Below are 23543 nucleotides of genomic sequence, written 5' to 3'. Positions count from 1 at the left end.
CAGCGCTAGGCAAGAAATGGTAAACGATTTTCTAGCGACCGCGTAAAAAGACATAAATAGAACCACCGTATAGTTGGAATGAAGGGTATAAATTGGACGTTTAGTCGATAGCAAGTCGAGTAAGCAACCGGCCGCCAGCCAGACGAGGGGGGTGAAAATACTGCGCTATCATATGTTACACTGTATCGTTCATAATAGCCTTCCAATGTTCTGGCCATCCATGGAAACTTACATTTCTAACAAATCTTCTCCCTTGAAGTATTCTTGTGAATGATTTGCTTTTGCGCGCACGCGGCCAGTTAACCATTTATGACGAAAATCACGAAAAGTTAGGTGGTTGCAAAAAAATGACGTTTTAGCGATGGTCACAAACTCTCAGGTAAACATCCCAGATTAATTCAGGACGCAGTATTTAATATCCCTAAACCTTTTGCATGGTCTTTAATTTGAGCAAGTCGATCTAGTGCTTCTATGCGTGTATTTACTTTGTGTCCACAGTACAGTATTAAAGATAGCAAATTATTTATTCAACATAAACCAATTTATGGAAGTCTTTAATGTTTTTACTAAGGAACTTAAAATTTTTTGTTAACTGTGTTCATCTTTACTGCATTGTTTCTGAGCGTTGCGCTCATCTCATTACGATATAAATGTGTAATCGACGTATTTTTCATATGTGTCGCGCTACCGTGTTAATACTGTTTGAATGTCAATGTAATACAGTTACTGAAATTACAAGTTGAAAATGTGCTTGCTTTTGATAAGTTAGCACCTCGGGCCACGCAGCCAAAGCAAAGCCAAAAAGCCTTTAAAGTATTCGCAACTTCATTAATCATCTAGCCATTACGGTCTTTCTGAAGAAAACTTGCTAATAGCGCAAAAAGGCGTTAAAGTACAACTTAAAAAAAGCGCATTCTTATTTTATACAGCGCACGCCTTAATTTCAAACAGACTACTTACATCGCGGTACAATGCTCTACAATATTACTTTTTTTTATATAATATAAATACCTAATGGACTACAAACGGCTGCAAATTCACCAATGTCTTCTTGGTTGTCTCTCTAATTTTAAAGTTCGTCTTTAAGATAAAAAAGCATACACATCTATACAATGGCCTTACAGGAACAACCAGCTAAAACATTCTAAGTGTTTTTCATATTTTCTTCAGTGGCCTTGCTTCATCTTTTGATAATTTCAAATATTTGTTATTAACAATAGCTTCCGTCGAGTTAAGCTCTGAGGACGGTTTTCGCTCTCTCGTAACTCTCTCGCTCGCCAGAGCGGCTTAAATAATCATCTAATGGTACGACGGAACAAATTCAAACGCAGACATCGAGGAAGCGTGCGACTTAGCTTTCATCCTTAGAGCTTCAAGCGCCATCTTGGGTTGTTCGGTATGGCTTGAGAACGCAGCACTTTGACAAGGCCAAAGTGCGCCATTGTGCATCGGTATCTGCGATGAGGACATGTAACTGGAGTTTGTAGCGTTGAGAGAGGTTAGAATCCCTGGATATGTGTGATGGTGAGCACTCACAGGAACTGCGCCCGACAAACCGAGGAAGTAGTTAGGCGGTCCACATGGAATGCCTGGTCGGGGAGCTATAGGCAGGTGCGGTCCAAGTTTATCGCTTTGATAGCGAACTTTCTTTGTCAAACTCTGCGTTGGATTTTGTCTCTTTCGCCATTTAGCTCGCCTGTTTTGGAACCAAACCTAAGAAGAAATGACATATTTGATTAAAGGATCGACCTCTTCTCTACACTACTTTTCTTAAAAGAAACAACTTAATTTTAATGGCTTTCAACAAAAGGCGCGCACTAAAAGGATTTCCAAAAATCTATTTAACAGCGTGTGCACAAATCCAAAATTAAAACCTCTGAAGTCTCACAGAATAGTCAGTTCAAGGATAAAAGATTGCATCGGAGGTCAGTTTGAGGAAGCCTTTACGTGGATAGAATTATAAATGGTTGAAGACAAATAAACTTGATGGCTTTGGCTATTAATTGTGTATCTCAATATCGGAACTTGTATGTGTTTATAGTAATGGTCGAAAACGTTACAAAGGGAAGGGCAACAGGAAGTTTCCACAACGGTGAAAAAGCTAGTTTAAATTGAGATATTGTAAGGAACTAAATGTTTTTCGTTATCATTAATTTGCCGCTGCTGTTGCGCGTGTCATGTAAATTTGTTTAAATTTTCCACTGAGGATTAAAAGTTTAGCGATAGACTAACTCGTCACTTTATGTTGCTTCGCAAATAACAATTCCAAAGAAAAATTTAGCTTCGATGATCCTGTGCGGTGGTTGAAAACGGCAACGTAAAGTTTGTGACGAAATCTTGATCTACGTTTTTTCAGCCCCATTACTGTGGCTTTTATCAAAATAAAGTATTTCGATTTACTTCCAACTTTTTAGACTGCTTTTTAATACAACAATTTTTAGATGTGCCAGCGAAATGTACGGCTTAAAGAAAACGGTTGACAAAAAAGCAAACGAAAAGGCCTTATGAATGTAAAATTCAGCAGATCGAAACCTGCAATTGTTAGTTGCGTTCGACTTTTTTAAATAGCAGCGCTTCTAGAAAACATCACTGAAACTTTATACCTTGAATACATTCGTGCTGTTCTCTTATTGGCAATATCTCCATACTTTTAAAGGTGGAAAAAAGGAAATTCAATTATGCCTAAATTCACTAAGCTTGAAGGTATATCGTCGATCACACAATTTTCACTAGTAATATAATATTGCTCGGCGTCCTAATACAATTATGACCCCACTATTACACACGGCTATCGCTAACGACCACACCCGATTATTTTATACATTAGTTTTTTGTAACATAACGATTTTTAAAGATCGGATTTTAGATCTCTTTCCTACACTCAACATGAAGAAAACAGAAACTTGTACAAATTTGAAAGTTTCCAATTTTACGTGTAAAGCACAAGAAAACAAGTTTTTGTTTTGTATTACCTGGATTCGCGCCTCGCTGATGTTGATCTTGGCGGCGAGTTCCTCCCTCAGAGCGATATCGGGATAATGCTTTTTCTCGAAAACTTTCTCCAGTTCCTGTAGCTGTTGTTTTGTAAATGTGGTGCGGTTTCGACGTTGTTTTCTCCTGACTGTGGCAGAGCTCTCACCATCTATGTGTCCTTGTCCCTCTGGAGGCGGTGGCAGATCAGCCGACGCAGACTGATAGCTTCTGTACACCAGTGAAGGAACTATTGAGACAATTTGGCAGAAGTGTTAAACCCAATTCTTTTTGACATGCCCAGTTAGAAGTTTAAGTCTTTCTAACCCTAAATTAATATTATTTCCAACAAGAGGACAAACAAATTGTGCTTACACTTAGAAGATGAGGTTGCCAAGGTCTCTATTCCCAGTACATCACTGACTACATACTGGCTATGTGGCTTTCCCAAGCCAAGAGACTGTTCCATGGTTCGATCAGGGTCCGTTTGATCCTTAGATGCGTGTGTGAAGATTGAGCTCAGTGCAGAAATGATCCTTCCAACTCGCTCTATTTGAACTTATTAGCTGCCCGAGCTGATTAGGGCCTCGGCGCTAATTGTTTTTAGCCGAACAGCTGCAGAGAACTCACCCTCCTAGCCACAACGCTCGAGAAAATTGAAAATTAATATAAGCCCTGTTTGAATGCATACAATGGTAAATTTCATTACTAACGCCAAAACTAGATCCCGCGCACCTGCCACACGCGTGGCTAAGAAATCCCCTTCGAGGTTATTTGTACTCATCTAACATAAAGGCTACCAATATCAATGCTAATGTTCTTTGAATAATAAGACAATTTTACTAATGATAAAACGACCGGTTATAAGATATCTTAACACTGTTTCGCGCACTTCCTGTAAAACAAGCCGCCTCTCTGCTTCCCTGTACCCTTGAACAAGTACTTGTAACATTTTTCGAGCGCGGGAAATAATGATAATGGAAGGAATGTGAGCGAAGTTCGGCAGCTTAAAAGCCTGCTTCTTGTCTCATAACTGTGTGGGCTTCAGCGTTTTAATTAATCAGTATGAATATTGCTTAGAATCGTGCACTCAATTTGATTTGGTTTTCAGCTATAGCTCACAGCTAAATTGGGATGGTTCGGTAAACATGATCAATAAACATGGACTGTCATGAATCACAACAATTTTAGCTTTCCCGCTAATGGACATTGTAATTTGCGAAATTAAAAAGAGCATCATTTCATTTATTAAAATGGTCCCCACTTTGTCCTTGAGATCATTAAAACCGTTAATAGATGTGAGCTGCGAAAAATGAAATTGCATGGCAGTTCATTTTCAAATATCGCCCGCCGTAATGATAAAATTTAAATAAAGATCTCTATAGTGATATTTATGTCTCGGCGCCAAAAAATTTAAGTCTGTTAAAAGATAAAAACATTGGGCAAAAAATGCCATTAAAAATTGCTAATATCATTGAAAATGAAAACCCGACCCATTTTCGGAATAAGACAAGCAAATCAAATATTGAAAAACTGGATGGAACTGAGTTTTTGTAGTTTTCAGGTGTCCCCCATATAACATCCTTCTAAAACTCCACCAGTGTGAACGTGAGATCATAGCAAGAGTGTTAAAAAGGCTTCTGAGAAGAACGTCCGCCGAGCTTAACAAGCAGATGTTTGGTTCGACTCTTTATTTTATATTTTTTTTTATAGTGAATTACTTTTTAGTACGCTTAGAAGAGGAGGGTCTTTCTTAGTTACTTTTCAGGCGGTGGTTTGGGATGCTGAGTTCTCGTTAGGATGTTCGTGTACAGCGATTATGATCTATTTTCCTTTCCTATATTCCACATTCATACGGGGATTGCACTAACGTAATAAAACACTAGCATCAGCTCGTATGAAAAATTGATTAACTTCGGTTTAAACTTTGAGTTCAAAATTAAAATATTTACCTTGCTATAAATTTCGAATATGTTAAAAGTTTATTTAAACACAACATTCGAATTAAAGTTGTCTAAGCTTTGTTTTTTGTCAGTCGGTTTAGGCAGAGCTGAGTTTATAGCTGGATCTTGTTAAAATTCGTTGCACGAAGCTTTGTGTAAAAAGGTGAAGTTTTGCATAACTTTCTCCTGTTTCAAGCCACCCGGCCTAGCCGAGGTCATCTTAAAATTACCCCGAAACAATGCTAAACCAATTCCAAGCCAATCAGCGACACTTAGATAAATAATTTACAGGTTCGTGTAGCTTATTGTTGAAAACAGAGGGCATTCATTCTGTGATTAATGCATCCAGCCAATGGACCATGGAGACGAAATGAATGCTAACAACTTACGGACATGATTGGTAAAAATGTTAACGTTTATTTTGAACGCAATAGTCTTTGCTATGACCGAATTCTATTGTTCAGACTAATATCTTATCGAAATGATATTGTCGTTCTTTGAATAGACGCTAGCTATGTTGTTTGACTTATTTCTATTTGCGCGCTCGTGCTTCTGAGGTGAACGTTCAAAGTAGGCGGGTGTTATCTCGCGCCATTAAAAGGACGAACATTCAGTTTAGAATGCAATTGCCTGGTTTTTGTTTGTTGAAAAAACCGGAGCGTTTACTGTCCAGTTTTTGTCCCCACAGGAAACTACTAGCGAGTTAAAACAAAAATTGTACTTTTAAGTTTTATTTCGCTGCGAGAAAACTTTGCGAATGCCCTCCGAGAGCAATTAGATTTTGATCTGTTGTTGCGAAAAAACTGAAATTTTTCTTGAATTTTTTTTCTTAACAGCTGATATCTGTCTTAACTGTTTAACTGGACGCAAGTTTAGAAACATTCAACGACACTTTTGTTTGCGGAGGAAAAATAATAGATTTTTCAAGATGTTGAAAGGCATATCCACCCTCGACACTTGTTTTTTAACCATCTCAATGCGTGTTTTTAAAACCGTCCATAAAGAGAAGTGCCCATAGCGGAAATACAGAGTTAACAAAACACAAAGCGATTTAATTGAGACGCACATTGACGTTACATTACTGATTAATTGTGTGCGGTTCTCAGTAAATTACAAAATATTTGTATAAAACAAATGTACGTTTGCCTGCTTTGTCACTGAATATTGCGATATTTCGTGGGGCAAGGTTGTAAAGTGCAGAGGAGAAATTTTGAAGTGCACCTTTGGATTTAGTAGTACAGATTTCAAGCGGATTTCTTAATTATCGATCGCTTTTGTCCGCGCAATGTTTTAGTTTTTTGTTAGCGATAAACACAGCATTTTTTTCATTTAAGTCACTGTAAGATCTCTTGGACAAAAGCTTTTGTTGCTTTATTCAGCGATGGATCCAGCAGAGACTAGTAAAAACAGGATTCTTCTGTCGAAAACCCAGTCATGGTCACGTTTGTTAAAACAGAAATCTATTTCAATTACATGAAAACCCGTGCAGTGAAAGTTTTTGAAAATTTTGCCTCCAAATCGAAATGTTGGTTTTCTTCCCATCTTTGTTTATAAATCAGTTGATTAGTGAAGCCTTCGCAAGCGGACTAGAAGCGACTGGGCTACGGAGTAAAGAAGTCCAAAAAGCTGTCTTTCTAAAGGGCCTGTGATTTCCTGACCCGTCTATGAAGAATTGCGGGATTGAATTAGAAACAGAGTGAAGGATTGCCTCAGGTTCTAAAGGTACTTTACACCCACGCTTACGTGTGTTAACGGTCAGGTGCCTAACCGAGTATGGATGGCAAATGATAAGATCTTCGATTTCTTTTTCAGATTAGTGACTTATCCATAAAACGCCATCATTCTTTGGTATACTTCGACTTGTCTTGTTATAATGTTACGTTAAATGGATGGTGTACAGATTGCCTCAATGACATCTTCATGAATGCGTTATGAGAATCGCAATTCAAGAAGAAGCTACAACACACGATGTTTTAGAAAGGCTACCGTTTTTTTTTTTTTTTTTCAGAGTGAGACGTTTTGGTGTCTCACCGTAAGATAGCTGCGTGAATCAAATTGATTTGAAAATTGAATCGTTACAACTCATTTGAATTAAACTGCTTAACAATTTTTAATGGAACAAGCCGTCGTTGTACTGCCAACGATAAAGTCTTTTTCTCGCATCTGACCTGTTGCACCAAAAATTCAAATGTATTTGTTCGTATGCACTGTTCGATGTCGAAGAAGGTGTGACGACGGAGAGTTGTGGGCAAAGATGAACAAACAATTCAGCTGAATTGCCTATAACGATGCACGTTGAACGAAGTTAATTAGAGTAAGTATAAAAGAAATTATTTATGATTATAGTATTTCTATTGAAAACCATTTAGATAAACGGCTTTTATTAAGTTAATTATGTTAGCTTCTGGACAATTCTATTAAAATACCAACTTAACAAAAATGGCTCCAAAAAGTTTCATTTTCCCAGTTAGTTCAGATTTTATCATTTTATTACAACGATTTTGAAACTCAGTAAATGAAACTACTTGCTTCCTTAATTGCTCCCGGCTGATAGCATCTAACACGGTGAAAACACAAGACAGGTTATCGAGAAATGTCAACAAAAAGCCAAAAATACATACATTTGTAAGTCGAACACGCACCTTTTCTTTCAATTACCAACCCTATTCATCACTGTCCTTGTTTATTAAGTAGTTAACTTGTAAAACAAAGCGAACAAGAAAAAAAAAAAAAAAAAAAAACGATTGCCGTAAGCCAGCGACGGAAACCTGTGTCGTCCGATAGATACAAGAATCTGGTCGATTTTACGTAACCAAAATAAAGCGGTTTTGTTAAAATGTCTCGTTTCTCAAAGGTCGTTCTAAACACCTGAGTCAAAGCAGATAAAATTTTAACATGTTTAACGTTTAATTTCGAGTCAATAGTAAATAGTAAATACTGAATTAACAATTTGCCATAATATCAGTACACATTTGGGTTCATTATCTAAACTTAGTTTACTCATGGTAACTCTGAGCAAAAATTTCTAGGAACTGAATTTGGAAAACCTTTTTGATTACCAAATTTGATAACAAAGCCAACATTTGAAGGAAGTCAGCTATATTTCGCCGAGGGCTGATATTAAAAGAAAACTTGTTTTCAGTTGCCACGAAGGTTTTCGCGCACAGTACGTAAACTTGAATTCGCTTTTATGAAAATGCGTCCATCTAAGTCAAGGGAATAATTAGTTAATGCTCGAAACTTAAAACGTGGTTTAATTACAAATAGCACATTACTCAAAATAAATAAGTGACCTTGTAATTTAGGACCCCAGAGTTTGCGAAGAAAGCTAGCAATTCGGAAGCCCAATGATGACCTTCAAAACTGTACGTGATTCTGAAGAACGAGAGAGCCTTGAACATTTTTGTCTACAATCAGAGCTATCAATAAGGGATGACATTTGACGTGGGATTTGAATGTATTGTTGAAATTAATTGAATTCTTTGATTGCTGATTTCGATCCATTAAATGAAACAGTTAAAAAGAAATAAACGTCGGCCTGGTATGAGTCAATATTAGTTCATTACCGATAAGAATTCGGCTTTAGCTTTCTCGTTATACCTTACAGTTACTTGTCAGTTTTGGTGACAGCTTCATTTAGCGAATCTAGCGATTTCGTCAAAACTGGTCAAAACTCTCTATTTAAATGCTAGCAAGATTTCAAATCACTCAACCGTTTCGGCTGAAATCGGCACTGTAGTCAATCTAGAAACAGAGGAAATCGCTTGAATTAAAGGTCGCTAAATTTTGGAAACCCAAATCGCTAAAATTAGCTGTCGCTGAGAATACCAACCTTAAAGGACTCCACAAACGAGGAAGCATTATTGCGAGAACATTGCTTTCCAAAATTGTTACCTTGTGGCGCGAGAAACGGAGAAGTACCTGCTACGAAAGCGAAATGTTTCGGAAAATTCAGAAACTTTTTTTCAAATAGAAATAAAATTTGCGTCCGCAACTAAACGTGCGCGCAAACAGCGAAACATAGCTTGGAAAGAAAATTTCCGCAACAATGTTCGTCGTGTGCGGGGACGTTTAGCGGGTAAATTTCTCTCAGCTACTTTCATATGCGTGATGTTAAAAAAGCTATCATGAGCTGCTATGATGGAAGCACGTGCAACTCTGTGTAATTCAAGTCAGGTACGGTCACTTGTGCTATTCAGAGGAATAGTGACAAGTGCTACTAAATGGACACGCCATTTGACAAGCCTAAGTGCAGCTATGAAGTTTCTAACTTTCATTCAAATATCGGACTGTAGAAACTTTCAATTAGCATGTGCCTTTTATTCCGAACTCTGACGTTCACTCTTGATATTTGACGGCTGTCCCGCCCAGCTGAGGTGCATTGACAATCACTGCTGAATGGAACGCCATTTGTAAACCGTCAAGCTATGGAGTCACCACCTTTCGTTATAATATTACAATCTAAACTCTGTCAAAGAACATCTGCATCGATTGTTTACTCTGTTTAAGCTTGATAGCGAAGCTTAACATGAAGAAGGGTTTTTATCCTGTAGTTGTTATGGGGGCTAAGCTAAAAGAGAAGGACGATTTTTAGAGGGCAAGCTTGCGGCTAACATCATTTATTGGAAGTGCTTGGAAATGTCCACTGTGCTCTTTGTACCTTAACCTTTTCATCTCCAATCGAGATATGTGGCTCTAGCGTTAGAGTCTGTAGATAAACGGTGCTTCACTTTAGGCCTGTTAGTCTGTAGATTTTCACGGTTGAAAAAGAAGAATAAAGATGTCATCTTTACCCCTTAACACTTTAATTATCTATAAAAGGGTAGGATCTTAATTTCGCTTTGTGGAAGGTGTCGTGTAAAGCTTTTCTCTAACAATTGCACCTGCCATTTGAAAACCAGTTTACCTTTTATATCCGCAATACAGTCTTAGAATTGATAATTTTAAGGAGATAATGTCGTCGTTATTAGACCAAAATTGTCTGCTAAGCATTTACCCTGTTTAAGACATTGAAGGATACGAATAAAGACGATTTGAATCTAAAAATTTCATTTCGGAAAATAAAACATACTACATGTTTTCTCCATACACGGAAGGCTTACATGCCCCGTGCGCCAATTAGTTCAAGATTTCATCAAGTACTGCTAAACAGGTTTCATTTGAATGGTCACACAAACGAACACTTGGATTTCGTCCTCTGACAGTTTTAAGATAAAAACTATCGCTCGTGCACCCCAACAAACAGCTCCACATGAAAGTAGTGCTCGATATTTCATTTGATGATCGTCGGCAGCATAACAAACGGTACAGTGTGAAAGTTCTACTCAACAGTTTATGTATCAATGGTACACACTAGGTTTTCATCCACAGACCTAAAAGTTAGAATTAAGTTTAACAGCAGAATAAACATCACCACATGAAAGTACTACTCAAAAGCTTTGATATGAATGGGTTTCATCGTCTCGACATAGGAATCACCACATGTACTTCATTATGAAAAGCACCACATGAATGTTGTAATAACGCTCACTGGATTTCGTTTTATTAAACACGCTAGGGTCTCATCCCAGGCGTAATCAAAGTGGCTATGAGCCGTTGAGATTGGAAAATAAATCAGCTATAAACAGTCACAATTTCGAGGTCACTGCACTGAGTTCTAGAGAGGAGAAAAGTTAGTTTAAACTCGCTGGCATTGTGAAGAAATTAATAGCGCAGAACACAACGGTAACAGAATACGAAAACTTCATCAAAAAGTTATCCTTGTCTGAAATGTTACCACTAGGAAAGTGCCGCTTCAAGTCCCAGCACCAAAGCTAAGCTATGACGGGAGGGGTAAACACCGACTATCTACGCCATCTTTAATTGAGGTATCATGGCTATTTTATTGCCTGTCCGATCATCAGAGTTTTGCAGGTTGGATGCGTGTTTTAGGTTTAGTGTTTTGATACGCGACCAAGTAAGGATATCCACGCATTTGTGGTGTCTCATTTTCTTTCTTTCTTCGGTCTGGTTCTTCATTTTCTTTGCCAATATTAATGAAATTCTTCCCCTTGCATTTACTTTCTGACGGCTTCTTCGTCTTCGTCTTAGCTAATTTCATTGCCTCGTGTGTCAAAGGATAGTTTAAACGCTCCATCACTGAATTTTGAAGATTGTATATTTTTCATGGGAGTCTAAAACTGCTCCTTCATTAGTGTAAGCTTTAACAATCAGGCCGGGGGTGGGCTTCGATTATATTTTTTCCTGTCTTATCTTTTCAGAGATCTTGGAAATAAAATGATGTGCTGTTCTTGAAAACATTGATCAAGTCAGGTATATGTACCTTACACGCAAAGAGTGTTTTCCGATCAGCAAAGTCAAGCCCTGTTCGCAGAGCTAGTGCTTGGATGGGTGACCATTAAAAATACCCCGTCATGTCGGTGTTGTGATATTTAATGGGATCGCTTTTTGTTCTTCTTTTTCCAAGAGTGAGCGCAATGTCTTTTCTTGTTGTTTTCTTTTCATCAACGCATTTGTTCATATCATTTTGCTATTTAAAGTACCATAATAATAGCGGCGTTCGAATTCTCCTCAATTCTGCGATCCGTTTCCGGCCTTAAAAATCTTGATCAAGTTTTTAATCATTGGAAAATTCATGCAACTCGCCAATTTTAAAAATTTCATTGTCTTCTTTTCCGCCCAGTCGAGTGCAGTCAAACCTCTATTAAGCAGACTCCTAGAAATGCCCTATTAGTTCTTTTGTATTTATACTTTATAGAGAAGTTAATGTGAAAATCTTTTTAACGAAGATTATTTCTGTGGTCAGATATTGAGTTACTTATCTCGGCGAGGAAATCGTTTCACCTCCACCTCAACAACTTCAACCTCTCTTGGGTGCGACTTCAGTTCGCAAGAGACTGCGAAAGCTTAACACATTTGTCAGCGGATTCACAAAACGTTAGGAAGGAAGAAGCGAAGAATTGAATTTCGCCTCCTTTATCTACAACTTGAAAAATAGCCATGGTATTTTCTAGTTAAAAAGTGAAAATCCTAAATGAATCGACTTCAGGTTGGACTTTGGGACAAAAGGGGACAACTGAATTTGTGTAAAACTGCGTAGACATGGAAATTAAACTTTCTAATTAGTTCAGTAGACACTGTGGCAGAGGGCACTGGTTAAACACACTGTTCTAAATGAAATCTTGGTCATTTTCGATACCAATGGTTCTGAATTGTTGCGTATTGCTGGAAACTTTCCAATTTAATGTCAGTCTAGAAACTATTAACTTAAATCGCTCTTTAATTTACTTTTCAGTCTATACAGATACAGCAAATATTTACAAGCATTTTGAAAACTAAATGTGTACAACACTTTCGCGTTCGCAACATTAAGACATTATTTGCTTTACATTCCGTGCTATAGTCGACCTAAAACACTTTGAACAATTTATCTACGACGCTAATGAAACGATTAAACGACCTGCCTGGCGTACAAGGCTCGAAGTCGAACCCAGCACTCTGACGACAAGTCGACAAAATGAAGTCTTCGTTATATCGTGGTTAAATAACTGTTACCACTAAACTTTGACTAAAAATATACACTCATTCTTAATTAACTGTGACACCGAACGAACGATGGTCAAAAGAATTAAAATGCGCTGTACTTGTATTACAGCGTTCTTCACTATTTAAATCCAGTTATTTACAGTACAAAAGACTTGTCAGACTACCAGACCTAACAAAACAACCACCGTCTAAAAGATACCAAAAATTAAAGGCTGGAGATCTGGCGAATAAACGACTGAAAAATTGATTTAAACTTAAGAAAATTTCCTAAAACTGGATAATGTGGACGCACATAACCATAACATTCCCAAGCGATCATAGTCTATTTTCTCCTTAAACATCAATAGTGTCAAGGTGACAGGTAATGAGAATAAAGACAATCATCAACTGCGTCGTGCTGTCTTGATCGACTGATCGATGATCTAAAGGAGCTACGACACGGCTTGCGTATGTTAAAAAGTTAACCCTAAATTTTTCAAGTTCGTCGTTTGTAATCCATGTCAATCTTTTCCATCCTCAGCCATCCTTTTTCTTTTATGGTTTATTATTATGTCTTTGGTGTTTTTCTATCTTTGTAAATAACTATTTTCAGGTTTCCTTCAATCCAAAGGTGATGTTGTACGTGAGACCAAAATAACTCAAAATATCGTGAAAGAGATCCTTTAACAAAAGGGAAATCAGATATCTTTTGGGCTTGGGAATGACACGGTTACGATGGTTTAAAGATGATTTCCAGTCCATACTGCGTACTCTCGAGAGTTTGTTTACGTACTTTGTTTTGTTTCATGCATGACGTCACAAAATGTCAACATTTCGCAACTACTTACATGAAGTAAATTCAAAGTTTCATGTCAACCGCTATTATGGACGCGAAGCGACCCGAAGCTTTGTTTTGTTCTTTCTCATAAAACTTGATGAAACAACTTTGCAGCTGCAAAAATGAATGAAGCAGTTGGAAAAAGAATTTGAAAGGTCTCAAAGATAAGGTATGTGGTTCGTAACGAATAACATCGATTCGCATTCTATCGAGTGAGGTTTTGCATGTTTATAAACATTAGGGTGCCGAGACTTCGCAGTACGGACTGGAAATCATTTTTAAAATCGGTTATACGGATCACTCTAAGTATTTTATTCGTGTTTGTGTGCGTTTGAAGTCCGTTTCTCTATACAGCTCCTGAGGTTTCGGTACTTGTAGAATGTTCTGCATTTTCCGAAAGCCATTGTAGCAAGGTTCTTAATTTGTTTGTCTTGTTTGTTGGATCAGGGCCAAGCCCTAACACATTCCCCACATTTAACCTTTCTCGAAAATACTCCAAGAGCTTACAATCCACGATGTACTCGTCAGTCTGAAGCCGAGCAACAGCCTCCCGACGGAACTCGTCAAGTTGTTGTGTGAGAGTGCGCCCAGAGTCCAAGTGGGCTATAATGGTGTCTAATCCGAGGTCCACCTCAGCGTGTGCCCAGTCGTTGAGAATTTCATCTGGGGTCATCTCCATGTATCTTACCAAGGGAATGATGTAAGGTAAGCACACTCCGGGAAAAGGGCTAGGGGCCCCCGAGCTTAAGAGCCCAGCTAATGGCTTGAGGGTGCTGTGGTAGAGTATTGCTGTGGAGCAGCTCTGGTGATGGAGGCATGACCACGTGTGGTGAAGCCGTGTTACCTAACGAGAGAGGAACCACATTTCAGTCGCGTGCACAAAGAAACGTACATAATCTAGGCAGAAGTTGGGGACACAGGCATGGTTATTTCTAAGGTGTCTTATATAGACGATTTCCAAATCTAACGACCAACAGTAATTTTCTGAGCTTGGAAAATTGTGGTATTCACTTTTTAACCAAAAAATCGGAGGAATCCAAAGAGTGTATATAAACAATTTAAATTGGATTAAATTGAATTAATTAAATTGATCGAACTAACTTTTTCTTGTTAATTTAAATATTTCTTTTCTTCTAGCTTTGGTTCAATCCCAGCAAGTTTCAGTTTACTGTTGCCCAAGGAATAGAAGAGTAACAAGAACTACCAAAACCAAAATAAAGCAATACCTGTGGTAAGGCAAGTCCTTCCATGATAGCCATGAAGGAAACGAGATTGCCAAGTTTATCGCTCAGTACGTCAGCAAGCTCTATCAGCTTACTGAGCACTTTACCTCTGGTACCAAGGTCACCCGCTGCCACAACCAAGGTCGCCACCCAGTGTGTCACGTTAGCAAATCTACAAAGGAAAGGTTGTTCATTAAGTTGTCGTAGACGGAATGGCCTTTACGAATTATTATAACGCTCTTTTACGCACTTGTATTAGTAGTAAGTAAAACAGTAGCATGTGCCAGGCGTAAAACGGGGGAGAGGGGGAGGGAGAGCTAGAGCAGGAATAATGTCGTAAAACGGGGGAGAGGGGAAGGGAGAGCGAGAGCAGGGATAGAAGGAGGGGGCGGTTTTTTGCCTCCCTGCCCATTCCCCGTTTACGCCTACCTGAAAGTCAGGTAAATAATAAAATGTACACATTCAAGACTGACCACTGTAACTAAAAAACATGATTAGTCGATTGATTGATTGATTGATTGACTGACTGATTGATTGACTGATTGATTGATTGGATTGGATTGATTGGATTGATTGGATTGATTGGTTGATTGGATTGATTGATTGATTGATTGATTGATTCTAATCATTACTAAGGGTAAGAACCACACGTTTTCATCAGGACAGGTGAGAATTTTGCAATTTGGAGCTTTCCATGTTCAGGTTCGAAATTGAGTGTCAATGAGACAGCAATAAGAAATACACATTTTAGAAAAAGCTTTACTAAAATACAGTGAAGGCTGACCTTGCCAGTAACTGGGCCCTTTTGTCCCTTCCTTGAGGGAGCGTAAGAAGCTCCAGTCCTTTGGCTCCTCCAGTACCATCCTCGATGGACCAAGATTGGCGATGCGGTTCCTCGCCCCACTGAAATACGAGATCCACACGAGTCATATGTCTAGCAAGGCTGAGGCAATCGCTCTCCAAAAACGGCAAAAGCAGTTTTTCGCCTATTTTCTTCATCACATTTAAAAATATTCCCTTTTTATCCATGGGCATGCGCGGGGACTTGTCTTCTTTATCCTTAGTATTCTGAGTCTTATCACTGATGTCGGAGGTTGAATTTGAGGACAGCACCTGCTCTGATGAGGAACCTAAGTCTGTTGGTACGTCGTATATCTCTTGGTTTGCAAGCGAGCCAAAGTCAGATCCAGACGAGGATGGACTGTTGTTTGATCTTGATGGAGGAGTATCGTAGCAGGCGTCCGCCTCTGCGTTTATCCCATCAGACGCCATCGCGCCAGACGTTGCATGCCTCATCAATAGCTCAGCACCTGAATGCCTTTTCTCTGGGAGAGCGTTAAAACGTGACTCTGAGCGGCCACCCGAAGGCAGCCCTGTGAAAGTTCGCAATGCAGGCGCGCTGGATCTTGTCTTCAATTGAGGACGGAGCTTGTTGACTTTCTCGGACACTGTTGGATCCGAGTTACGAAATGATTCCATTCTTTTCGGCTTAGCTGGGGGTTTGTCGTAAACGTTTTCGTCGCTTCCCTTGGGTCTGTCATACAAACCATCGCTGCTTCCTCTTGGCTGGTCATAAAGAAGATTCTCCCGGCCCTCTGTGTTGTTATCAGACAGGCTAGCTAGGCTGAATTGCTTAGACGGTTTGTCATAAAATTCTACAGAATTTTCCACAGTTGACGGCGTATCGTAGAAATCTCCATTACAACAGTCTTCAACGGGTTTGTCGTAACAGCTATCAACGTTCTCCCCCTCGTTTTGTTTCACACAGTTTCCCTTTCTATTCCCTTCATCAATTGACATCGAAGCACTTTCATTTTCACTTGGTTTGTCATAATAGGTGCCCAAATTGTCCTTCTTGTTAGGATCCTCATAAAAATGATCTAGGTCTTCAAAAACGTCCTTTTCATTCTCCTTTTCGTTTTCTCCCAGTGTCGTTTCGTAGAACCTTTCTGAAATATTTTCCTCTTTAGTGGACTTTGCAAGGAACGCTTCTGGAATTTTCTCACGTTGTTTCGATTGAACTGTCCATGGTAGATTTTCAGGCGATAAAGGAAGACCACTTTTCTCCAAGGAGCCGACCGTAAAATGTCGACTTTTATTTCCATTGTGATTAATCTCAAGATGCAACCCTGGGTCACTGTTCTTGCGGCCCATCTTGTCGATGTTCTTTTGTCGCAAAGGCCCAGTCCCGGGTGGTTTCGGTGGACAAAGATTGGAAGGGCCAGTATTGGAGACATATCTATTTTGCTGATTTGCATTAAGACTTTTCAAATCGTCAGCAGATAACAGAGTTGCGTCTCTACTGACGGCGTGGGTGATAATGGCTGAAGTATTTGATAATGGTTTCTTTTGGGTGATATGATAGTTGATTAATTCAGCTATGGAATCAAAACTGTTGTCGGAATCTTCCAGTCTATACTTAATTCTCGTTCCTTTCGACGAGTTGACCTTGCATAAAGGTATGTGAAGAGGCGACCGTTTGTGTCGCACCACAATGAAGCAGCTTCCAGGCTTGGCTGGATCCTCACGAACCAAAAAGTTGCCATCACGGCGCAGGTAACGCTCCGCAAAGTCTGCGGTGATTTTGCCATGATACCACGATTGTCTTTCTAATGGCAAGGAGTTCAATGAATCCGCATCTCCTTTTCCACGCTTTTTTTTCCTTTTCAACAAATCTGCCAATCTGTAAAGTAAAAGCAAGCACGTCATTTCAGAAACAGACGTTGGCAATGAGTTGAGTGTCACACAACGCAAACAGATGCGCGGTGAACCCAAGTAGACCAAAAGTAATATTGCGAACTTTAGGAATAGAGCTTTATGTCTATACGACTTTGTCCTTCAGTAAAATAAACAAGACCTTTGGTCTGTGGTTTACAAGTTATAAACATGTACAACATCAAGGTGGGCGGGAATATCTCTTAAGTGTTCTGTTTGTTCCACAAAGGAAGGCAACTGAGAAGGTCAAGAGAGAAAGTAAAAGAAATATTTCAAACAAAGTGCTGTTTACACATTTCAGCGAAACCTTTAATTGCCTTACAGCGCTTATTTTTAAATCTGTCGCATTTCCTCGTCTCTTGCTAAACGTATCTATTACTAGTTTCATGTTATTGCTTTGTCCAGCACTCAACTAAACAAGGCCTCTGGCCTTGGGGCTGCGGTTTACAAGTCATAACAATGGGGTCTCCAAACAACGTTAAACAACAACGATAACACTAGTACTATTTGGAGCAGAACATACAAATTAAATCGCCAGCTGCGAGTAGCAGTAAACGCGCGAGATGAGAGCAAGGGCGAGCGGCCCTCTTACTCTCTTCCCGTTTTGCTCTACTCGCACAAGGATCTACGAAGCAAAAGAAGCCTGCACTCTACAACACACCAATGAGTCTGATTACTAACCTTCTGAAGGGGAGAGGCGACCTTGATTTCGATTCCTGTGCAATGTTTTTCTCGACCTTCGCCCTGGCTGGTAGAGGCAGAGTCTTACTCCGGCTTCTGAAAGTACCCTGCGACGAAGACGACATGGTTTGCGCGCTGCTTGCTTTCGTTTTAATTTGTCAACCGTCTCTCATGGCACTGAAAACAAATTTAAACAGAGAGCATACTCAATCTAAGGTTTAATTTGTCCCTGTAATTCGTTCTATAAGCGCATAAGCATAAATCACCGTGAGTAATCCTTTGTATACGACACTGCCAAAAATATTAGATCTTGTGACACGGTCTATCAACATAAATAACTGTGCTTTCAAGAGGTGGAATGGAAAGTAAAACAAACCGCAAGATACTCTTGTCTTCTAGAATCACCTAAGGCATCTACTTTTCGCTCCAATCAGCCTTCCCTTCTATTTTGTTTATAAATCTCTTGAATGATTTTACTGAACAAAACATGATAATCTCCATGGTTTCTTTCGCCATATCATCGCGTGCACTTGCTAAACGTTAAGTGCACAACGGCAGAAAACTGCACTTGCTAATGCAAATCAGAAAATTTTTAAGCACTAACAAACTTCTCCGCGCATCATCGCAACACAGGTGATGATAATATTCATCGACTTACATCAGGAGAATATCGACACTTTATACTCTACTTTTTGTACTGATAAGACTGGTTAAGTCTCGCAATTTCAATCGCTCACATTTTAAAGTATTAAAGCAGCTTAATATCGAATCTTGCCAATCTCCTGTGATATTTTTGCCATCAAATCTTTAAGACGAAAATCGCCGACAAGACGGCTTTGTTGTCAACGGGAGTGTTTAAATCCTGGAACTACAATGGGTTCGTTCCAAACAAAAAGAAAACAAAATAGAAGAAGTGTTGCATTCAACCCAATTCGTCGGCGATAGACAATGCTTTTAATTAATTTCTTTCTGTCCCAAGATTTACGTCCGTTTAGTAAAATAGAACGAAACACTTGTGTGAACAGCTTGCTTCCGTTGAAACTATTTCGTAGACCAAACCTTCCTTCGCTTTTTTCTCTAAATTTTATTATTTTACATACATAAAACATAAATTACAGGACAGTGAAAATCGACCTTGAATTAGCACTGATTTCATGAAAACCAATACAGTCATCGCCGGTGGTTTCTGAATACGATATTTTCTGACGTAAGTATATATTCTGGTCGGTTCGTCAGTTTTTCCGCTATACAAACAATCTACAAGCCCTGGCCGGAATATAGTTGAGATATGAAACCACCCTGTCTCCTAAATGAGTCTCAATTAACCTATATGAAAGACAAGTGAAAAATACCTGTTTGAAATCACGACAGTACAGTAGGAGATGCACGAGGTACAGCTGTGCTGACTACCAGAAAATAATTGATCACCCACACATTTTACATGTAAAAGCAAGGCGCGAAAGCATTTCACACCCTTCCGAATCCTCTCCTGCAGTCATGGATCACCAGTTGCGCGAAAAGCGAACGTGACATAAGGCTTTTTCCTCGTAATTCAGTCATCGTTAATCTCTTCACAAGCTAGGAAGTTAACACTTCAAATTACTAAGGTCGGATACCAACCAAAGTAAGAACTTTTTATTGCTCAGAAATCTCTGAAGATATTTTTATGCTCACTCGGCTGTTTCGATTCCGCTAAAGAGCGGTTCTCTTTCAAATCTCATGATTCTGAAAATCTTTGATTTTCGCTAATGAGCCGGCGTTTGTATGAAGCACTCGGAAGTTTGAACTCCACAGATATTTGAAGAACTTGCCCCGAGGTTATACTAAGAAACTTATTCAAACATTCCTGTCTAGACATCGCTTACAAAATCATAAACCTCTGCATCTGAATATTTTAGAACTTTTCATTTACTGCTACCGGAAGTGACGTACTTGAGCGGTTTTTCTGTTCTTTTGACTTGGTAGTAAACAGTAATGGCGAGAAGTCTTGACCGAATTGTACATCAACAAGGTCCGACGGCTAATACTCGTTCGCATACTTATTAAAGAATTCTGCAACTGTAAAAAAGCCAAGGATTCTGCCCTGCCCTTGTATCCTATTACTGGCTATTAGTCGTTATCACACAAAGAATTTCAACAGAGTCAAAACCAGTCAGTCAACTAATCATATAACAAGCGCTGACCAAAGTCGTCAGCGAATACACGACCTTGGTTTGTTTCTATTCAATGTAGTTTTTGACCCGAATCGGCCATGATTTATATGACTTCAATCTGACTATTATTGATGTTCTACGAGTAATTTGCATCTAAATTCTTCTTAATGAACCACACTAGTGCTAATTCAACATTATTTATAACCTGAAGTTAATAGCCTTACCAAGCCGAAGCTTCCCGTCTTTCCCGAACTCAAACACAAATCTGGTTTATAAAATTTCTTCCACGGTACAATTATAAGTTATTTAACCACTAAATGACGTACATTAGTTAATACCTTGAAAACAATGATTGCATACAGAATACGAAATGAAATCAATTAAAACAAAGCATATGGCAGCCTAAGTACACAATCGAAGGAGAGAGAACCCAGCTCATAACGGCTTCTGTGTAAACATATGAAGTATTTCAAACGATTGTAATCAAACCTGTGCTTCCAAATTCGACGGTTTAAGAGCGAATATAATTTTTTCGTCGTCAAACACGGAACGCCATTTTAAGTAGAATTTGGCAAACCACTCTTTGTTACAAAGATTTCACACGGGAGATTACAAAACGTTCGTTGTACCGCTGTGTTTCACATTAAACTTCCATGGACGAACATGTGTGTTCTTTACGAGTTCGAATTGTTGACAGATGATATGGAACATTCTGAAGCGATTAAAACGAACACTACAATGCGTATATGAACACAAGAAACGATCATTCAGTTCGACCACTCTTGAATTCCATCACACCACAGTGTCACGACAACACAGGCTAAATGTGAACTTCAAACCTTGCAAGAGATGCCATGGAGTCTTCCATCTCGAATATACAAAGGCTGTAGAACAGTTCTTACCTTGAATATCCGACATAATCATTCCTTTGCTAGCCGCAATACTAGTAACTAAGATTCAAGGCAACGCACGATTGATCACATAAAGAAGGCTCAACTCGGTTAATTATAGAACAATAGTGATTGGTGCAATTCAAGTCGGCTTTGTCACTCGTCACTGATTGGTGAAATACAATACCGCTTTGTCAGCGCTATGTCTGCCCACACGGCTATCGAGGTGCCGAAAGTTCTAGAGATGTCGTCATCCCGGTAGCAAGAGGGGAGATTCTCAGAAGACGTAAAAAGTTTCAAATTACTTTCCGAGTTGTAACTTCTCGAATTCACCTCTATCAACCGTGAGCGTGCTGTTGAATATAAACAATGCGCACAGACTGTTACCGCCTTAGGCTGTAATTTGAACTTTAAAAATAGTTACTCCACCTAAACACGTTTTCCGGCGTTTTCTTGCTCCGTTTATCCCACGTTGGCACAGTGCTGAAGTACTTTTCCGAGTACTTTTCCCATTACATATGTGAAAATGTTCATGCGTGGACATTCAAGGCAGCTAGAAGGCAATAACGGTGATAAATATCGAGAAATGCTAAGTGACAGGTTCACTGCTCAAAGACCGAGACTCTTTCATCCAATAACCTCATTGTTGCACAGGAGGTCTTACATATAAAAGCCGGTGCAAATGAGCTACAGAATATTTTATTGTGGTCATTTTACGCTGTTGGGCTGATTCCTTGCAGTACAATGGTGAAGAGCTACAAACGCAAGCTTTCTCGAAGCCCGATTTAGGTAACCCAGGATTAGCGAGAATTTTGATTTGAGTTTTTGTGCTAGTAACTGCGATTAGGTTTACTATTTATATTGTTTGCTTTGGCCTTTGGTTTTGAGTTGAATAATCTCAAATTACACAAAAACATAAGCAGTGAAAAACACTTTTATACAAGTTTTATACTTCGGTTAACTTTTAATCCTGGCTTAGTGTTGACCAGCTATCGAACAACACGGCCCTTCTACGACAGGTGTGGATTGCTCAGCTTTCCCGGGAAGGGTGAAATTGACGCCTATGGATCTACGTAACTCACATCCCTCGATGGCTTGTGGTTTACAAACATGGATTAGTTGTCTCCAAAGTATGGACTGACTTGATAGTGCGGAAGACCACTGTTTGTGGTTTTTTATCGAATGCATGCAAAAGCAATAAACAAACAAAACAAACAAACAAAGCATAAAATAAACAAACAAAACAAACAAGCAAAGCATAAAATAAATAAACAAACCAAAGTAGGACCGGCTCCTGACAAAAGCCATGTGAACACACCTGCAATGATTGATGGGATTCGTCCGTCATTGGGCTTCCTGGTTCAACCAGTTTTCAATATGAAAGACAAAAATAAATCTTGGGTGCTAAACATCCGGCATGGCGAATAGAAATACGCTTTAATCGAAGCACATTATTTTGGAAAAGAGGGCGAGGTGGTCAAGAGGGTGTGTGGTAAGAAACCTGCTTTGAAATGGTCTAGACACACCACACCGCAACACTTAACCTCGTTTAATTCCCAGGGCCTATCTTGTTTCGAAGATTAATTAATTTCGATACTCCTCGATTTTTTGCTTTTAAAAGCATTACTTTTCTTTTGGGTACAACATTGCTTCTTCTTATTCAGCTGGTACTGAAATATGGCACTAAAATAAAATGAGTACAACATGATCCTGCCCTGCAAAATGACTCTTTCATTTCCTTTGGAATATTTGGAATAAAACGAATTGTTGTAGCGCAATGTAATTTGTGTACGTGAGAGGGGGCTTGCCTCAAGAGATAGGATCACGAACTGCTTCAAACCTTTATCAACGAAAGAAATAGTTAAAACTGAGTGGCGCCTCATTGTGTGAAACTGAAGAGGCATAAAACTCAAACGGTTTAAGATTAACTCGGGCTACTTATTAAAAAAAGTAAAGTTTTTTGCGATTAAAAAAGATTGCATTTCCTGATTTGCCACGCAATATTTGCTCTGGTTTCAAAAGGTCAATTGCCTTCTTTTGAAACCAAAGCGTGTTTTGCCATTCCATTGTTGTTGAAGACTTCAGGTGTTGTAGAAAACGTGGAGAAATAAACAATGATAAGTTTTCACTTTCGTTTATGTTTTGTTTTAGACCTTCCTTGCTATGCAGGTGGTGTTTATTTTTTGATTTCCTTCAAGCGTGAAGATATATAAAATACGTGCTGTGAAATTCCCCACCTACCAAACCGCCCTTTTCCTTTTTTACAGTAACACCCTGCCCCAGTTTGGCCGAGTGGGGTACTGGTTTCCATTCTCACTCGATCAAACGGCACCGTATGTGCGTGCTGTTTGTTATGTCTGTGTTAAGCCGTCTCCATTCTTCCTTTTGTAAGTACGGTCAAACCTCTTAACAAGAGCCACCTTGGGACAGAGGAAAGTGGCCGTTGTAGAGAGGTGGCCGTCATGGGGAGGTAGGGGTGAAATACGACCCCACTTTTTCTCCGGGGGTGCAACATTTTTTGGCAAAAATGCTAACAAAATGGGGTTTTGCATACACCGTTCGTCAGACGTTGATTAACTGGCCGTTCTCGAGAGATTATTTTGGCA

General features: G+C 39.2%; 2 protein-coding genes across 5 annotated transcripts; both read right to left on the bottom strand.

Moving 5' to 3' along the window:
- Window positions 1–505: 505 nt before the first annotated feature.
- On the bottom strand, window positions 506–3550 carry LOC110050677 (retinal homeobox protein Rx2-like). The gene is made up of 3 exons (XM_020756595.2): window positions 3346–3550; window positions 2973–3220; window positions 506–1713 (listed from the first exon to the last, which is right to left on the bottom strand). Exons 1-3 carry the CDS (start codon window positions 3437–3439, stop codon window positions 1300–1302), a joined length of 756 nt encoding a protein of 251 aa, XP_020612254.1. The 5' UTR covers window positions 3440–3550; the 3' UTR covers window positions 506–1299.
- Window positions 3551–12174: 8624 nt separating this feature from the next.
- On the bottom strand, window positions 12175–21077 carry LOC110050748 (uncharacterized). 4 transcript variants are annotated; one of them, XM_020756691.2, is made up of 5 exons: window positions 20950–21077; window positions 17895–18071; window positions 15283–17181; window positions 14502–14670; window positions 12175–14119 (listed from the first exon to the last, which is right to left on the bottom strand). In XM_020756691.2, the coding sequence occupies exons 2-5, from the start codon at window positions 18017–18019 to the stop codon at window positions 13622–13624; spliced, it is 2691 nt and encodes an 896-aa protein (XP_020612350.1). In that variant the 5' UTR covers window positions 18020–18071; window positions 20950–21077; the 3' UTR covers window positions 12175–13621. The 4 variants fall into 4 exon arrangements, with proteins under 4 accessions (XP_020612350.1, XP_020612352.1, XP_089131125.1 ...); XM_020756693.2 differs by having other exon boundaries at window positions 20887–20962; XM_089274999.1 differs by lacking the exon at window positions 20950–21077 and adding an exon at window positions 20272–20399.
- Window positions 21078–23543: the final 2466 nt, after the last annotated feature.

Source organism: Orbicella faveolata, unplaced genomic scaffold (assembly GCF_042242905.1).
Source record: "Orbicella faveolata isolate gen_17 unplaced genomic scaffold, um_ofav_v1 contig_36, whole genome shotgun sequence".
NCBI classification, from domain to species: Eukaryota; Metazoa; Cnidaria; class Anthozoa; order Scleractinia; family Merulinidae; genus Orbicella; species Orbicella faveolata.
Note: the sequence above shows the minus strand (reverse complement) of the source record. Positions and strands in the feature narration are given on the sequence as shown.